This window comes from Bubalus bubalis, chromosome 5, assembly GCF_019923935.1.
Source record: "Bubalus bubalis isolate 160015118507 breed Murrah chromosome 5, NDDB_SH_1, whole genome shotgun sequence".
In the NCBI taxonomy this organism is placed as follows: Eukaryota; Metazoa; Chordata; class Mammalia; order Artiodactyla; family Bovidae; genus Bubalus; species Bubalus bubalis.
The window spans coordinates 48,565,337-48,578,404 of NC_059161.1; the positions used below are offsets into that span (position 1 = coordinate 48,565,337).

The following is a 13,068-nucleotide window of genomic DNA, read 5'->3' on the forward strand; positions in this document are numbered from 1 at the left end:
TAGTGGTTTTGCCATACATTGACATGAATCCACCGCAGGTGTATATGTGTTCCCCATCCTGAACTCCCCACCCACCTCCCTCCCCATCATATCCCTCTGGGTCATCCCAGTGCACCAGCCCCAAGCACCCTGTCTCATGCATTGAACTTGGACTGGCGATTCGTTTCGCATATGATAATATACATGTTTCAATGCCATTCTCCCAAATCATCCCACCCTTGCCCTCTCCCACAGAGTCCAAAAGACTGTTCTATACATCTGTGTCTCTTCTGCTGTCTCGCATATAGGGTTATTGTTACCATCTTTCTAAATTCCATATATATGCATTAGTATACTATATTGGTGTTTTTCTTTCCAGCTTACTTCACTCTGTATAATCGACTCCAGTTTCATCCACCTCATTAGAACTGATTCAAATGTATTCTTTTTAATGGCTGAGTAATATTCCATTGTGTATATGTACCACACCTCTCTTATCCATTTGTCTGCTGATGGACATCTAGGTTGCTTCCATGTCCTGGATATTATAAACAGTGCTGCGATGAACATTGGGGTACACATGTCTCTTTCAATTCTGGTTTCCTCAGTGTGTATTCCCAGTAGTGGGATTGCTGGATCATACGGCAGTTCTATTTCCAGTTTTTTAAGGAATCTCCACACTGTTCTCCGTAGTGGCCGTACTAGTTTGCATTCCCACCAACAGTGTAAGAGGGCTCCCTTTTCTCCACACCCTCTCCAGCATTTATTGCTTGTAGACTTTTGGATAGCAGCCATTCTGACTGGCGTGAAATGGTACCTCATTGTGGATTTGATTTGCATTTCTCTGATAATGAGTCATGTTGAGCATCTTTTCATGTGTTTGTTAGCCATCTGTATGTCTTCTTTGGAGAAATGTCTATTTAGTTCTTTGGCCTATTTTTTGATTGGGTCGTTTATTTTTCTGGAATTGAGCTGCAGGAGTTGCTTGTATATTTTTAAGATTAATTCTTTGTCAGTTGCTTCGTTTGCTATTATTTTCTCCCATTCTGAAGGCTGTCTTTTCACCTTGCTAATAGTTTCCTTTGTTATGCAGAAGCTTTTAAGTTTAATTACATCCCATTTGTTTATTTTTGCTTTTATTTCCAATATTGTGGGAGGTGGGTCATAGAGAATCCTGCTGTGATTTATGTCGGAGAGTGTTTTGCCTATGTTTTCCTCTAGGAGTTTTATAGTTTCTGGTCGTACGTTTAGATCTTTAACCCATTTTGAGTTTATTTTTGTGTATGGTGTTAGAAAGTGTTCTAGTTTCATTCTTTTACAAGTGGTTGACCAGTTTTCCCAGCACCACTTGTTAAAGAGATTGTCTTTTCTCCACTGTATATTCTTGCCTCCTTTGTCGAAGATAAGGTGTCCGTAGGTGCATGGATTTATCTCTGGGCTTTCTATTTTGTTCCATTGATCTATATTTCTGTCTTTTTGCCAGTACCATACTGTCTTAATGACTGTGGCTTTGTAGTAGAGCCTGAAGTCAGGTAGGTTGATTCCTCCAGTTCCATTCTTCTTTCTCAAGATGGCTTTGGCTATTCGAGGTTTTTTTGTATTTCCACACAAATTGTGAAATTATTTGTTCTAGCTCTGTGAAAAACACTGTTGGTAGCTTGATAGGGATTGCATTGAATCTATAGATTGCTTTGGGCAGTATACTCATGTTCACTATATTGATTCTTCCAACCCATGAACATGGTATATTTCTCCGTCTATTTGTGTCCTCCTTGATTTCTTTCACCAGTGTTTTATAGTTATATATATATAGGTCTTTTGTTTCTTTAGGTAGATATATGCCTAAGTATTTTATTCTTTTCATTGTAATGGTTATAGCTTAAAACTTTCAAGTTTCTTTCCTTAAAATGGGGACTTCTTAACATGACCTACAAAACCTTTTCTGACCTAGCTGCTACCTACTGCTCCAATCTCATCTTGCATCATATTCCCTTCATTTTCTCAGCTCCAGACTTACCAACTTTCTTTCAATCCCTGGCCTTCTCCATACTCTGTTCTACAGCAGGAGCTCTGCATACGCTATTTTCTCTATCTGGGATCTCTTCCTTCCCCTCCTTACCTACTTAACTTTACCAAATCCACTTCCATTTAATTCTTCAAAGTTTAGAATAATTATCTTTTCCTCGTGGGGGCATTTCTTGACCAATTCACCAGGTTTAAATCCTACTATAGTAAGCTTTCATTGCATTACCTCTCCTACTTTGTTTTTATTAGAAATTCAATTTTATATTTATTTTCTCATCTGATTAATGGTTATGTCCCCACTAAAATGTAAGCTCTCTAAGGGTGAAGACTATGTCTGTTTTTACCCATTATTGTTTTACCAGAACCCAGCACAGTACATGGCATATATCAGATCATTTATTAAATTAGTTAATTAATTTCTAAGAAGGAAATGATTCACTGGAGCTAGATTAAGCTTGTATCCACAGAGGAGGAAGGTCAGACTAACAAGGCTGGGGACCTGGTAAAAGTGTAAAATGGCAAACAAATAATTATGATTTAAAAGGGAACTAAAAACTAGTCAGGTACCAGGACACAAAGTAGAAAACAGCACAGTGTTTGGCTTAAGAAATAAGTCTACTCTGATGGGAGACACATGAGGTGAAAAGGCAAGAGGTCTGGATCCCAGCTGAAAGTAGCATCTATTAAGTGTACAACACACACACACACACATCTGGCTGACCCTCTTGTACTTCAAATTCAATATGCCCAAAAGTAAGCCAACCATATTCACAAATACCCTCTAAAGTGTTCTTACCTGTGCATTTCCTATGTCAGTGAATGGTGCTACCATCCTCAGAGTTACCTCATCCCCAAATTTAGGAGATATCCTTTATTCTAACACATTTCTCAAACCTCACATCTTAATCACCAAGATCACCCGATCTAACTTCTAAATATACCTTAAATCTATCCATTTCTCCCCATTTTTACAGCCACTAATCAATTAAAACTCTCACCATATTTGGTTATTATAAAAACCTCATAAATGGTTGTCTCCCTGCATATTCATGCATCCCACTCATCTATTCTTCACACTACAATCAGAATCATCCTTCGAAAATGAGAATGCTGTATCACATGTCTGAAACTCCCTCTTGCCTTTATACTAAAATTCACCCTCTGAAGCTTGATAAAAGCTGTCTTTTGCACCTTGAACAACCTATGATTCCTCATCCCTAATCACTGAGCATTAGCACCTAAATTCCAGTCACACTTAACTAGTTTTAGTTGCAGAATGTCTGGGGCTGATTTTAAAGTTTTCTTATGCTTCCATGCCCTTGTAATGCATCTCCCTTAGCCTAAAATATTAAGTCCACCCTTAGTCTCCTTCTCCACTCTCTAACATTTTTATCTAACTCATACTAATACTCCTAATCCTTGTCATATCTAGTTAATTCTCACCTATCTCAGTTCAAAAGTCACCTCCATTGGAAGGCCTTCCTAACACCTGGTTCCCATAGCCTCTTTTTCTCATGTTCATCAGTCACACGATCTATCTTCCTCTCTGGTCAGCCTCAAACACTAAGAGGTAAACACCATGAGGGGAGACAAGATGTCTTATAAATCTTATTCATCACTGACAGAGAACAATGGCATAGCAGCTAGCCATTCAAAAAATATTTGACTAATTAACAACCAAAATGAGCAACAACTTCTAATGACTTTTCCTTTCTTATTTCAGTCCAAATGCTTACACGGTTGCAGCTTTCCTCTTTCTCCTGATGCTACTGTTCTTCAGTATTCTCATTTTGAGCTACTTCCATTATATGAGGATTTATAAAAAACATATTTATGAACCACTGCACAAATCTAAAAGAAAAAAGAAGAAAAATTGAGAGAAATGAAAGTCTATTTACTATGAATGTAGAAAATGTATATATACTTACATGGAGAGTGTATTTTGACCAAGAAATATTAAGTATAAGCTCATAGTATTATCAAATTCAAAATCTGAAAATTGTTCTCAAATTATCCTAAACAGGAATATTTTCATATATAATGTATGTTATTAAATTAACCCTTAGTGTGTTCACTTTTATCTTAAGATAGTCTATATAGTTTTAAATAGCTTTAAAAAAATTTTTTTGTATAGCTGTGTTCTCTTGCTCTTTCTCACCTAGCTTCCTTGATTCAGCATTGTGATTTTGAAATTAATCCATGTTTTTGCATGAATCTATAATTCTTTTTATTGCTAAGTGTTCTGTTGTACTGTTGCTTAACTTATCGGTTAACATTTGAGATTTTTTTCTAGGTTTAGACTCTTAGAAATAAAACTGCTATGAATAGTTTTTTATAGGTCGTTGTGTGAACATAGATTTTAATTTTTCTTGGGGAAACACTTAGGAAATGGTTCATTCATATGGTAGATATGTCTTTTTTGGAAACTGACAAACTGTATTCTAAATTTTGTTTTTTCTCAGAATAAATGAGAGTTTTAGTTTTTAAAAATTTTTAAACTTTAAAAACTACCTAAATTTGGCTATTACACTCCTTCCTAAGAATGAAAGTAAATTTTTGAAAGTATATAAATGTGTCAAATATTATTTTGCATAAAACTTTTCATATGAACCTTATAAAGCTGTAGTTAATTTATGTATAAAAGACTTAATAAATATGTGAATTTAAATAGTCTGTCAAAGATATATATGAAATATAACTTATAATATTGAAAATAGGAAGCTAATGCTCTATGTCTTAATTTTAAGTTTTCAAATTTTATTCTGATGCTCAAAATAAGCTTCTTAAGTTGTCCAAACATGACCACAGCTTTCTAAACAATTAATATTCGAAGAATGAAGATCCAACTAGAGGAGAATGATCAAGAGCTTGTGTGTGTGTGTGTGTGTGTGTGTGTGTGCTTAAAAGAACTGACTTATGGAGGAAAAGCAGAAGATACATGGTATGCTGAGCTTTAGCTGTGCAGGGCCCACCCGGGGGGAGGTACCATAGTCCATGTTCTTCATTCCCTCCTTGGACTTTAATTTCATAAACTTATTTCTTTCCCCTCACCAAATAGTGGGGGAAAGTATTGCTTCATGTGATTGTGGAGGCTAGCTAGACAAGTCTGAAAGCCATAGCACAGACATCGGGAATGGAAGATGAGGAGCAAGATGGGACTTGCTATTTGATTTGATGGGACAAATCAAAGCTATTTCCATATATAGAATTTCTCATTTTACTAAGATCAGGAAAGACAGGGATACCTCCTGTTCATCACTGTTTTGAAGGTTCTTATATTACAAGAGGAAAATAATCATTACAAATACGAGGAGAAAGGAGATAATTAATTTCAATAATTAATTATATGCCTGCTGCTGCTGCTGCTAAATCGCTTCAGTTGTGTCTGACTCTGTGCGACCCCATAGATGGCAGTCCACCAGGCTCCGCCATCCCTGGGATTCTCCAGGCGAGAACACTGGAGTGGGTTGCCCTTTCCTTCTCCAATGCATGAAAGTGAAAAGTGAAAGTGAAGTCGCTCAGTCGTGCCCGACCCTCAGCGACCCCATGGACTGCAGCCTTCCAGGCTCCTCCGTCCATGGGATTTTCCAGGCAAGAGTACTGGAGTGGGGTGCCATTGCCTTCTCCGAATTATATGCCTAGGAAACCCAAAATTAGGAACAAGAATTCCTAGAATAAGACCATTTGATGGCTCGATATGAGATAAATATTTAAAATTCAATACCTTTTCTCTATAATATTTATATAACAGTTTGTTAGCAATAGAAATGATAAAAATTATTCATTATAGTGACAAGTTACACAGAATTAAATTTAACATGAAAGGTATATGCCATACATGAAAAACATCTTTAAAAGGTTTATTGAAAGGGGTTTTGAAACGAGATCTGATAGAAATGTTTGATGGAAAAAAGAAAGAAAATGATCCAATTTAAAATGAGCAAAAGATATCATCATTTCACAGAAGAGCATATTCAAATAGCCAATAAACATATTAAAAACTTTTTTTTACTGTGTACTATGTGTCAGAAACTGTCCCAATGATTTATCTAATACTCTTCAACCATACTATGCAATGGGAACTATTATTATCCCATTATAGAGACAAGGAAACTGCCACAGAGAGGGTAAATAATTTTTCTAAGGTCACACAGCTGGTAAGTGAAGTCTCAGGCAGACTGGCTCCAAATCAGGTGCTTATCCACCAAGGATGTTCAATCACACCAGCAGTCAGAAAGATATAAACCAAAGTTACAGTGAGGTTACTTTTCTTGCCTGACAGCAAAAACTCAGAAGGATAACACTTTTGGGAAGGAATGAGAATCAGGGATGAGAAAAAATAAAATTCAGCATTTCTGAAGGAAAAGTGAATTTTTAAAGCTTTTTTGGAAAACAATCTAGCAAGATCAATTAAAAATATTAATCCTCTTGGGCCCACTCTTAGAAATTGGAAGTTTATCCATGAGTTAGGAAGACCAACATATACATACAATCAAATAGTTTTATAAACGTGCTGTACTAGTTGCTCAGTCATGTCTGAGTCTTTGCGACCCTGTGGACTGTAGCCTGCCAGGTTCCTCTGTCCACGGGGATTCTCCAGGCAAGAATACTGGAGTAGGTAGCCATGCCCTCCTTAGTTTCATATACATCAATGTGTGTATACACACACACACACACACACACATATACACAGAATTATATATATATATACACACACACATATATATACTCAGAATTATATATATATATATACACACACACACACATACATACACATACATATACAGAACGCTAGAGGGAGAATTAATGTCTATCAGCAGGTGAACGGTTGAGTAAATGATTGTTCATTGACCATATTGATCAGTGTGTTGATTTAGAAGATTTTCTGCAAGATTTCGTTAAATGAGAAAAGCAAGCAGCAGGGAAGTCTTTATAGTATGATCCCATTATATAAATGAAACAAAAGTTCTGATATGAGAACACAGGAAAAGGTATGGAAAGGTACACAGCATTTTGTGTACATCGTGTGCATATGTATGTCTGTACACTGTGGGAGGGGGAGAAGGGATGAATCAAGAGATGTAGAGAGGGAAGATGTAAAAACTCTCAAAACTGGAGAAGAAGGAAAACAATAGAAAAATAGCATGGAGATTTTTCTCTCTATGTAAAATGATGTGTCTGCATAAAGACAAATGAAAGAGTGACTGTCAACAAACTAAGACCCAGTGCAGCCAATAAATAAAAATAAATATTAAAAAAAGAAACGAAGATTGGAGATGGGGGCATGCTGAGAGAGTAGCTCAGCTCACAAAGGGCAAAGGGAGTGTTTCGAGTAAGAGGTGAAATGAACCAGTAGTTTGAGCCCTCAGTAGGAGGTGTTGCTGCTGCTGCTAAGTTGCTTCAGTCATGTCTGACCCTGTGCAACCCCAGAGACGGCAGTCCACCAGGCTCCCCCGTCCCTGGGATTCTTCAGGCAAGAACACTGGAGTGGGTTGCCATTTCCTTCTCCAATGCATGAAAGTGAAGTCGCTCAGTCATGTCTGACTCTTAGAGACCCCATGGACTGCAGCCTACCAGGCTCCATGGGATTTTCCAGGCAAGTACTGGAGTGGGGTGCCATTGCCTTCTCCGAGGAGGTGTTATGATGTGTTTAATGAAGAGTGCCTGCCTCTCCCCACACCTGTAGTTTGTTCAGCTGGGTTAGAGGAGAGGAAGGCCACAGTGAGGAAGAGAAACAAAGCAGCTGGGCACACCAAAAAAGAATTTTGGAACTTTGTCCACAACCTAAGGACAGTCATGCACACAGCATTTACTGTCACTCAACACTGCCTGGCAATTCAACACTATTTCCCTAGTATATTTGTATTCCCTATTTAATACTTTCTCTCTCTTCAAATGAAATGGCAACCCACTCCAGTATTCTTGCCTGGAGAATCCCAGGGACGGGGGAGCCTGGTGGGCTGCCATCTATGGGGTCGTACAGAATCGGACACGACTGAAGCGACTTAGCAGCAACAGCTCCCTTCAAATTCCCTATATCCCACCCCTCCCCAATTCTCCAGTGATCATCTTGCCTCTTATTCATTGAGAAAATCAAAACAAATCAGAAAAGAACTGCCTTCATTTGTCTTCTATACCTTCCATGCCATCATATGCACCTTATATGCTGTCAGTACAGATAAAGCATCGCTCCAACTAAAGGCCAACCCCTCATTTATGCATTGGATCTCTTTCCCTTCTTACCTCACCCATGGAAATCCCCCCTCTCCTACATTATCAATTTCTCTCTTTCTACATACAAATGTACTTTGGTACTTGACATCATGGATGTCTAAAAGGGATCTCCAACTTAAAATGACCAAACCTTAAGTCTTCTTCTCTTCCTCACTTGCTCTTCCCAATTATCATATCTTATAAATGGCACCATCATCCACACAATTTTTGAAGTCAAAAATCTAGAAATTATCCTAGAGTAGTCTCTAACAAACTTAACATCCAATCCATTAGCAAGTCCTGTAGACTCTGCTTCCAAAATATTCAAATTAATTTCTTAGATGTTCCTCACTACCCCAATAACCAAGCCACCTTTTGGCATGCACTTGTGGAATAGCTTCCTAATTGGTTGAAACAATTAGCTTTGCTGTTCCCTTTGTCTCCTGATATTTGTAGGGTTGATTTTTTTGTCATTCAGATCTGAGCTTAATCAATCTGATTTCGGTATTGACCATGGCAATGTCCAGATGGTCAATACCGAAATCAGATTGATTATATTCTTTGCAGCCAAAGATGGAGAATTTCTATACAGTCAGCAAAAACAAGACTGGGAGCTGACTGTGGCTCAGATCATGAACTCCTTATTGCCAAATTCAGACTTAAATTGAAGAAAGTAGGGGAAACCACTAGACTATTCGGGTATGACCTAAATCAAATCCCTTATGATTATACAGTGGAAGTGACAAATAGATTCAAGGGATTAGATCTGATAGACAGAGTGCCTGAAAAACTATGGATGGAGGTTCATGATATTGTATAGGAGGCAGAGATCAAGACCATCCCCAAGAAAAAGAAATGCAAAAAGGCAAAATGGTTGTCTGAGGAGGCCTTACAAATAGCTAAGAAAAATAAGTGAAAGGCAAAGGAGAAAAGGAAAAATATACCCATTTGAATGCAGAGTTCCAAAGAATAGCAAGAAGAGATATGAAAGCCTTCTTCAGTGATCAATGCAAAGAAATAGAGGAAAACAACAGAATGGGAAAGACTCTTCAAGAAAATGAGAGATACCAAGGGAATATTTCATGCAAAGATGGGCACAATAAAGGATAGAAATGGACCTAACAGAAGCAGAAGGTATTAAGAAGAGGTGGTAAGAATACACAGAACTATACAAAAAAGATCTTCATGACCCAAATAACCACAATGGTGTGCTCACCCACCTAGAGCCAGACATCCTGGAATGTGAAGTCAAGTGGGCCTTAGGAAGCATCACTATGAACAAAGCTAATGGAGGTGATGGAATTCCAGTTGAGCTATTTCAAACCCTAAAAGATGATGCTGTTTAAGTGCTGCACTCAATATGCCAGCAAATTGGGAAAACTCAGCAGTGGCCACAGGACTGGAAAAGGTCAGTTTTCATTCCAATCCCAAAGAAAGGCAATGCCAAAGAATGTTCAAACTACCACACAATTTCACTCATCTCACACGCTAGCAAAGTAATGCTCAAACTTCTCCAAGCCAGGCTTAAACGGTTCGTGAACTGTGAACTTCCAGATGTTCAAGCTGGATTTAGAAAAGGCAGAGGAACCAGAGATCAAATTGCCAACATCTGTTGGATCATTGAGAAAGCACGAGAGTTCCAGAAAAACATCTGCTTCATTGACTATGCTAAAGCCTTTGACTGTGTGGATCACAATCAACTGTGGAAAATTCTTCAAGAGATGGGAATACCAGACCACCTGACCTGCCTCCTGAGAAATCTGTATGCAGGTCAAGAGGCAACAATTAGAACTAGACATGGAACAGACTAGTTCCAAATAGGGAAAGGAGTATGTCAAGGCTGCATATTGTCACCCTGTTTATTCAATTTATATGCAGAGTACATCATGTGAAATGCCGGGCTGGATGAAGCACAAGCTGGAATGAAGATTGCCAGGAGAAATATCAATAACCTCAGATATGCAGATGACACCACCCTTATGGCAGAAAGTGAAGAAAAACTAAAGAGCCCTTTGATGAAAGTGAAGGAAGAGACTGAAAAAGCTGGCTTAAAGCTCAACATTTAGAAAACTAAGATCACAGCATCCACTCCCATCACTTCATGGTAAGTAGATGGAGAAATAATTGAAACAGTGAGAGACTTTATATTTTTGGGCTCCAGAATCACTGCAGGTGGTGACTGCAGCTATGAAATTAAAAGATGCCTGCTCCTTGGGAGAAAAGTTATGACAAACCTAGACAGCATATTAAAAAGCTGAGACATTACTTTGCCAATGGTCAGTCTAGTCAAAGCTATGGTTTTTCCAGTAGACATGTATGGATGTGAGAATTGGACTATAAAGAAAGCTGAGCGCCAAAGAATTGGTGCTTTTGAACTGTGGTGTTGGAGAAGATGCTTAAGAGTCCCTTGGACTGCAAGGAGATACAGTCAATCCTAAAGAAAATCAGTCCTGAATATTGATTGGAAGGACTGATACTGAAGCTGAAGCTCCAATACTTCGGCTACCTGATGTGAAGAACTGACTCATTGGAAAAGCCCCTGATGCTGGGAAAGATTGAAGGTGGGAGGAAAACCAGACAGAAGATGAGTTGGTTGGATGGCATCACCGACTGGATGGACAGGAGTTTGAGTAAACTCCAGGAGTTGGTGATGGACAGGAAGGGAAGCCTGGAGTGCTGCAGTCCATAGGGTCGCAGAGTTGGACAGGACTGAGCAACTGAGCTGAACTCAACTCTGAGCTTAAACCTCAGCAGCTTACGGAGACCTTCCCACTGCAGCCAATATAAGGTTACTCTCAATCACTTCATCCTATTTTAACTCTCTACAAAGCATATTTTGCTCGTCCTCCCTATTGTTTACGCCATAGTCCCCAGGGCCTACATCACTGCCTGGTAAAGGCAGGTACACAACCAATATTTTTTGAATGAATGTAAAAGCACCTACTGTGTCCCAGGGTTGTGCTAATCTATGAGCACTGTGCTGTCTTCCCATTGCAGCAGGGTAGTTTCATAAAATGTAAAATTCCACATTGAGAATTAACTGGATGCATGTTATACCCCTTCTCCTGCCAGTAACCCACCTTCCTTCTCCTGCCAGTAACCCACCTTCCTCTATTTTTCTCCCCTTGCAAAATAAAAAATAATAGTGAGGAGGGACTTGGAAAACAGGGTCATCAATGTAGTCTTTTGCCACATTCGTAAGGCTTCATCAAGCTCAACGCGACAGAAACCAATTGCAACAGTAACGGATAAAAGAAGCAGATGGACAACCTCAAGGCCCGCAAGGACGGACTGCAAGGCAAGGGCGCACACCGCAAGCACTGCATGCTGGGAGCTGTAGTCGGGCTAAGCCTGGCTAGCAGGACCTGGCCCCTGCAGCATGCTAGAAACTGTAGTCGACAGCTGGAAACGCACCGCAAGGAAGGACCGCAGTTGAGACTCCGCCTCTGAGCTTCCTCATTGCATGCTGGGAATTGTAGTCTTTCTGGGAACACGCTCCTCCCGGGCGGAAAAGTACCAAGGTTGCGCCATCTTAGGTGCGAGTGCGGCAGTGGAGTCTAGAGCACAGGCGGGCCCAGCCCCGGCCGGCCCCGCCCCCGGGAGCCCGGCGCCCGCCCCTTGCTCGGGCCCCGCCTTCCCCCACGTGTCTGCCGCCGGGGGAGGCGCTTGAGCCGGAGCGGGCCGCCAGCGGTCCGGCACCTTAGGCGCAGAGGGTCCTGTCGGCGGCGCCCGGGAGCGAGTAGCTTCCCGATGCTTCCGCCCTGGCTCCCGCCGGCCGGGCTGTGCGCTTAGGGCCCGGCTCCGGCCCCCTGAGGCGTCCGCGTGGGTGAGAACGGCTTCGGCCCCGCGGAACGGAGCGGCTGGAGCGCGAGGCGGCGGCCACCGGGAGGAGGATGGGGGCTAACCAGTTAGTGGTGCTCAACGTGTACGACATGGTGAGTACGGCGCCGGCGCCCGAGCCCGGCCCCGGCCGGCATTCTCTCGCCGGTGGGTTCGGACCCGGCCCCTCGCGTTTCCAGCTTGGCGTCGCCGCCTCCCGCTTGGTTCACCGGGGTTGGGGGAGGGGACGATTATTTTTTTAATCCCTGCAAACGTCTACGCGCTTGTTAGCTTTTCCCGGTCTGCCCCGGGGCTTTGGCCAAGACTCGGTTCGCCTCGAACCTCCCTCGTGCCCTGACTTGGCCCGGACCCTGGGCTGGGCCCGACCTTCTGGCTGATGAGCAGTTGCCTTTCCGCGAAGCTTGGGTCGCAGGTCGGACTACCCACTCCATCACCGGAACTCCAGGGCAACCCCGCTTCTCCCACCCCAGTTGCCCGCTCCGCCGAAGCAGCCCGTCTTCAAAAACTCCCAAGCCCCTCCAAGTCCAGAAAGTCACCGCTTGTCGACGCCAGTGCTAGAGTCTCTTTAAAGGTGAACAGGAGCCAACACACCCTAGCCTCCAAGGCAAGCTCATTAAAATGAATGAGGCTAAAATTTATCCAGAAAATAGCCCAGCTGAATTATTTAGGGGTTCATGGCGGTACTCCTTTCCTAGATTCTGGAGACGTCTTACCAGGTGATGCAACAGGTATCTGACGTGGCCGCAGGAGCGGGAGAGGAGAACGGGTTTGTTATGTCATCTAACTTTTGGAGTACTGCGAGCACACAGGAATGGGTCCAGACGTTGGTTTGCGTTATAATCGCCACTGAAATAACCGGTACACAGTTGCTGTTGCAGTTAGATGCATGCTTGGGTTTGTTTCCTTTCGGTTGATTAGTTTTTGTTTTATAAGAGGTCACCTCCACTTGAGATGTTTAAAATTTCCTAAGTGGATTGACAAGTGAAAAAGTCCCCAGCATTGTTTTTGTTG

At 41.3% G+C, this 13,068-nt stretch overlaps 2 protein-coding genes across 4 annotated transcripts in view; both read left to right on the forward strand.

The window, feature by feature from the left end:
- The window catches only part of CATSPERE (catsper channel auxiliary subunit epsilon), a 160,672-nt gene extending 156,101 nt beyond the window's left edge, over positions 1-4,571 (forward strand). Inside the window, exon 22 of the mRNA XM_025286013.3 lies at positions 3,728-4,571. Coding sequence (XP_025141798.2) covers positions 3,728-3,881 — 154 coding nt within the window. The 3' untranslated portion in view covers positions 3,882-4,571. The remainder of the gene's footprint in view (positions 1-3,727) is intronic.
- A 7,281-nt stretch (positions 4,572-11,852) lies between these two features.
- DESI2 (desumoylating isopeptidase 2) overlaps positions 11,853-13,068 on the forward strand; it is a 46,522-nt gene continuing 45,306 nt past the window's right edge. The window contains exon 1 of one of the 3 annotated variants that reach the window (XM_044943069.2): positions 11,853-12,152. In XM_044943069.2, the coding sequence (XP_044799004.1) occupies positions 12,111-12,152 (42 nt within the window). In that variant the 5' untranslated portion in view covers positions 11,853-12,110. The remainder of the gene's footprint in view (positions 12,153-13,068) is intronic. The other 2 variants (XM_044943068.2, XM_006063524.4) reach the window with 2 other exon arrangements.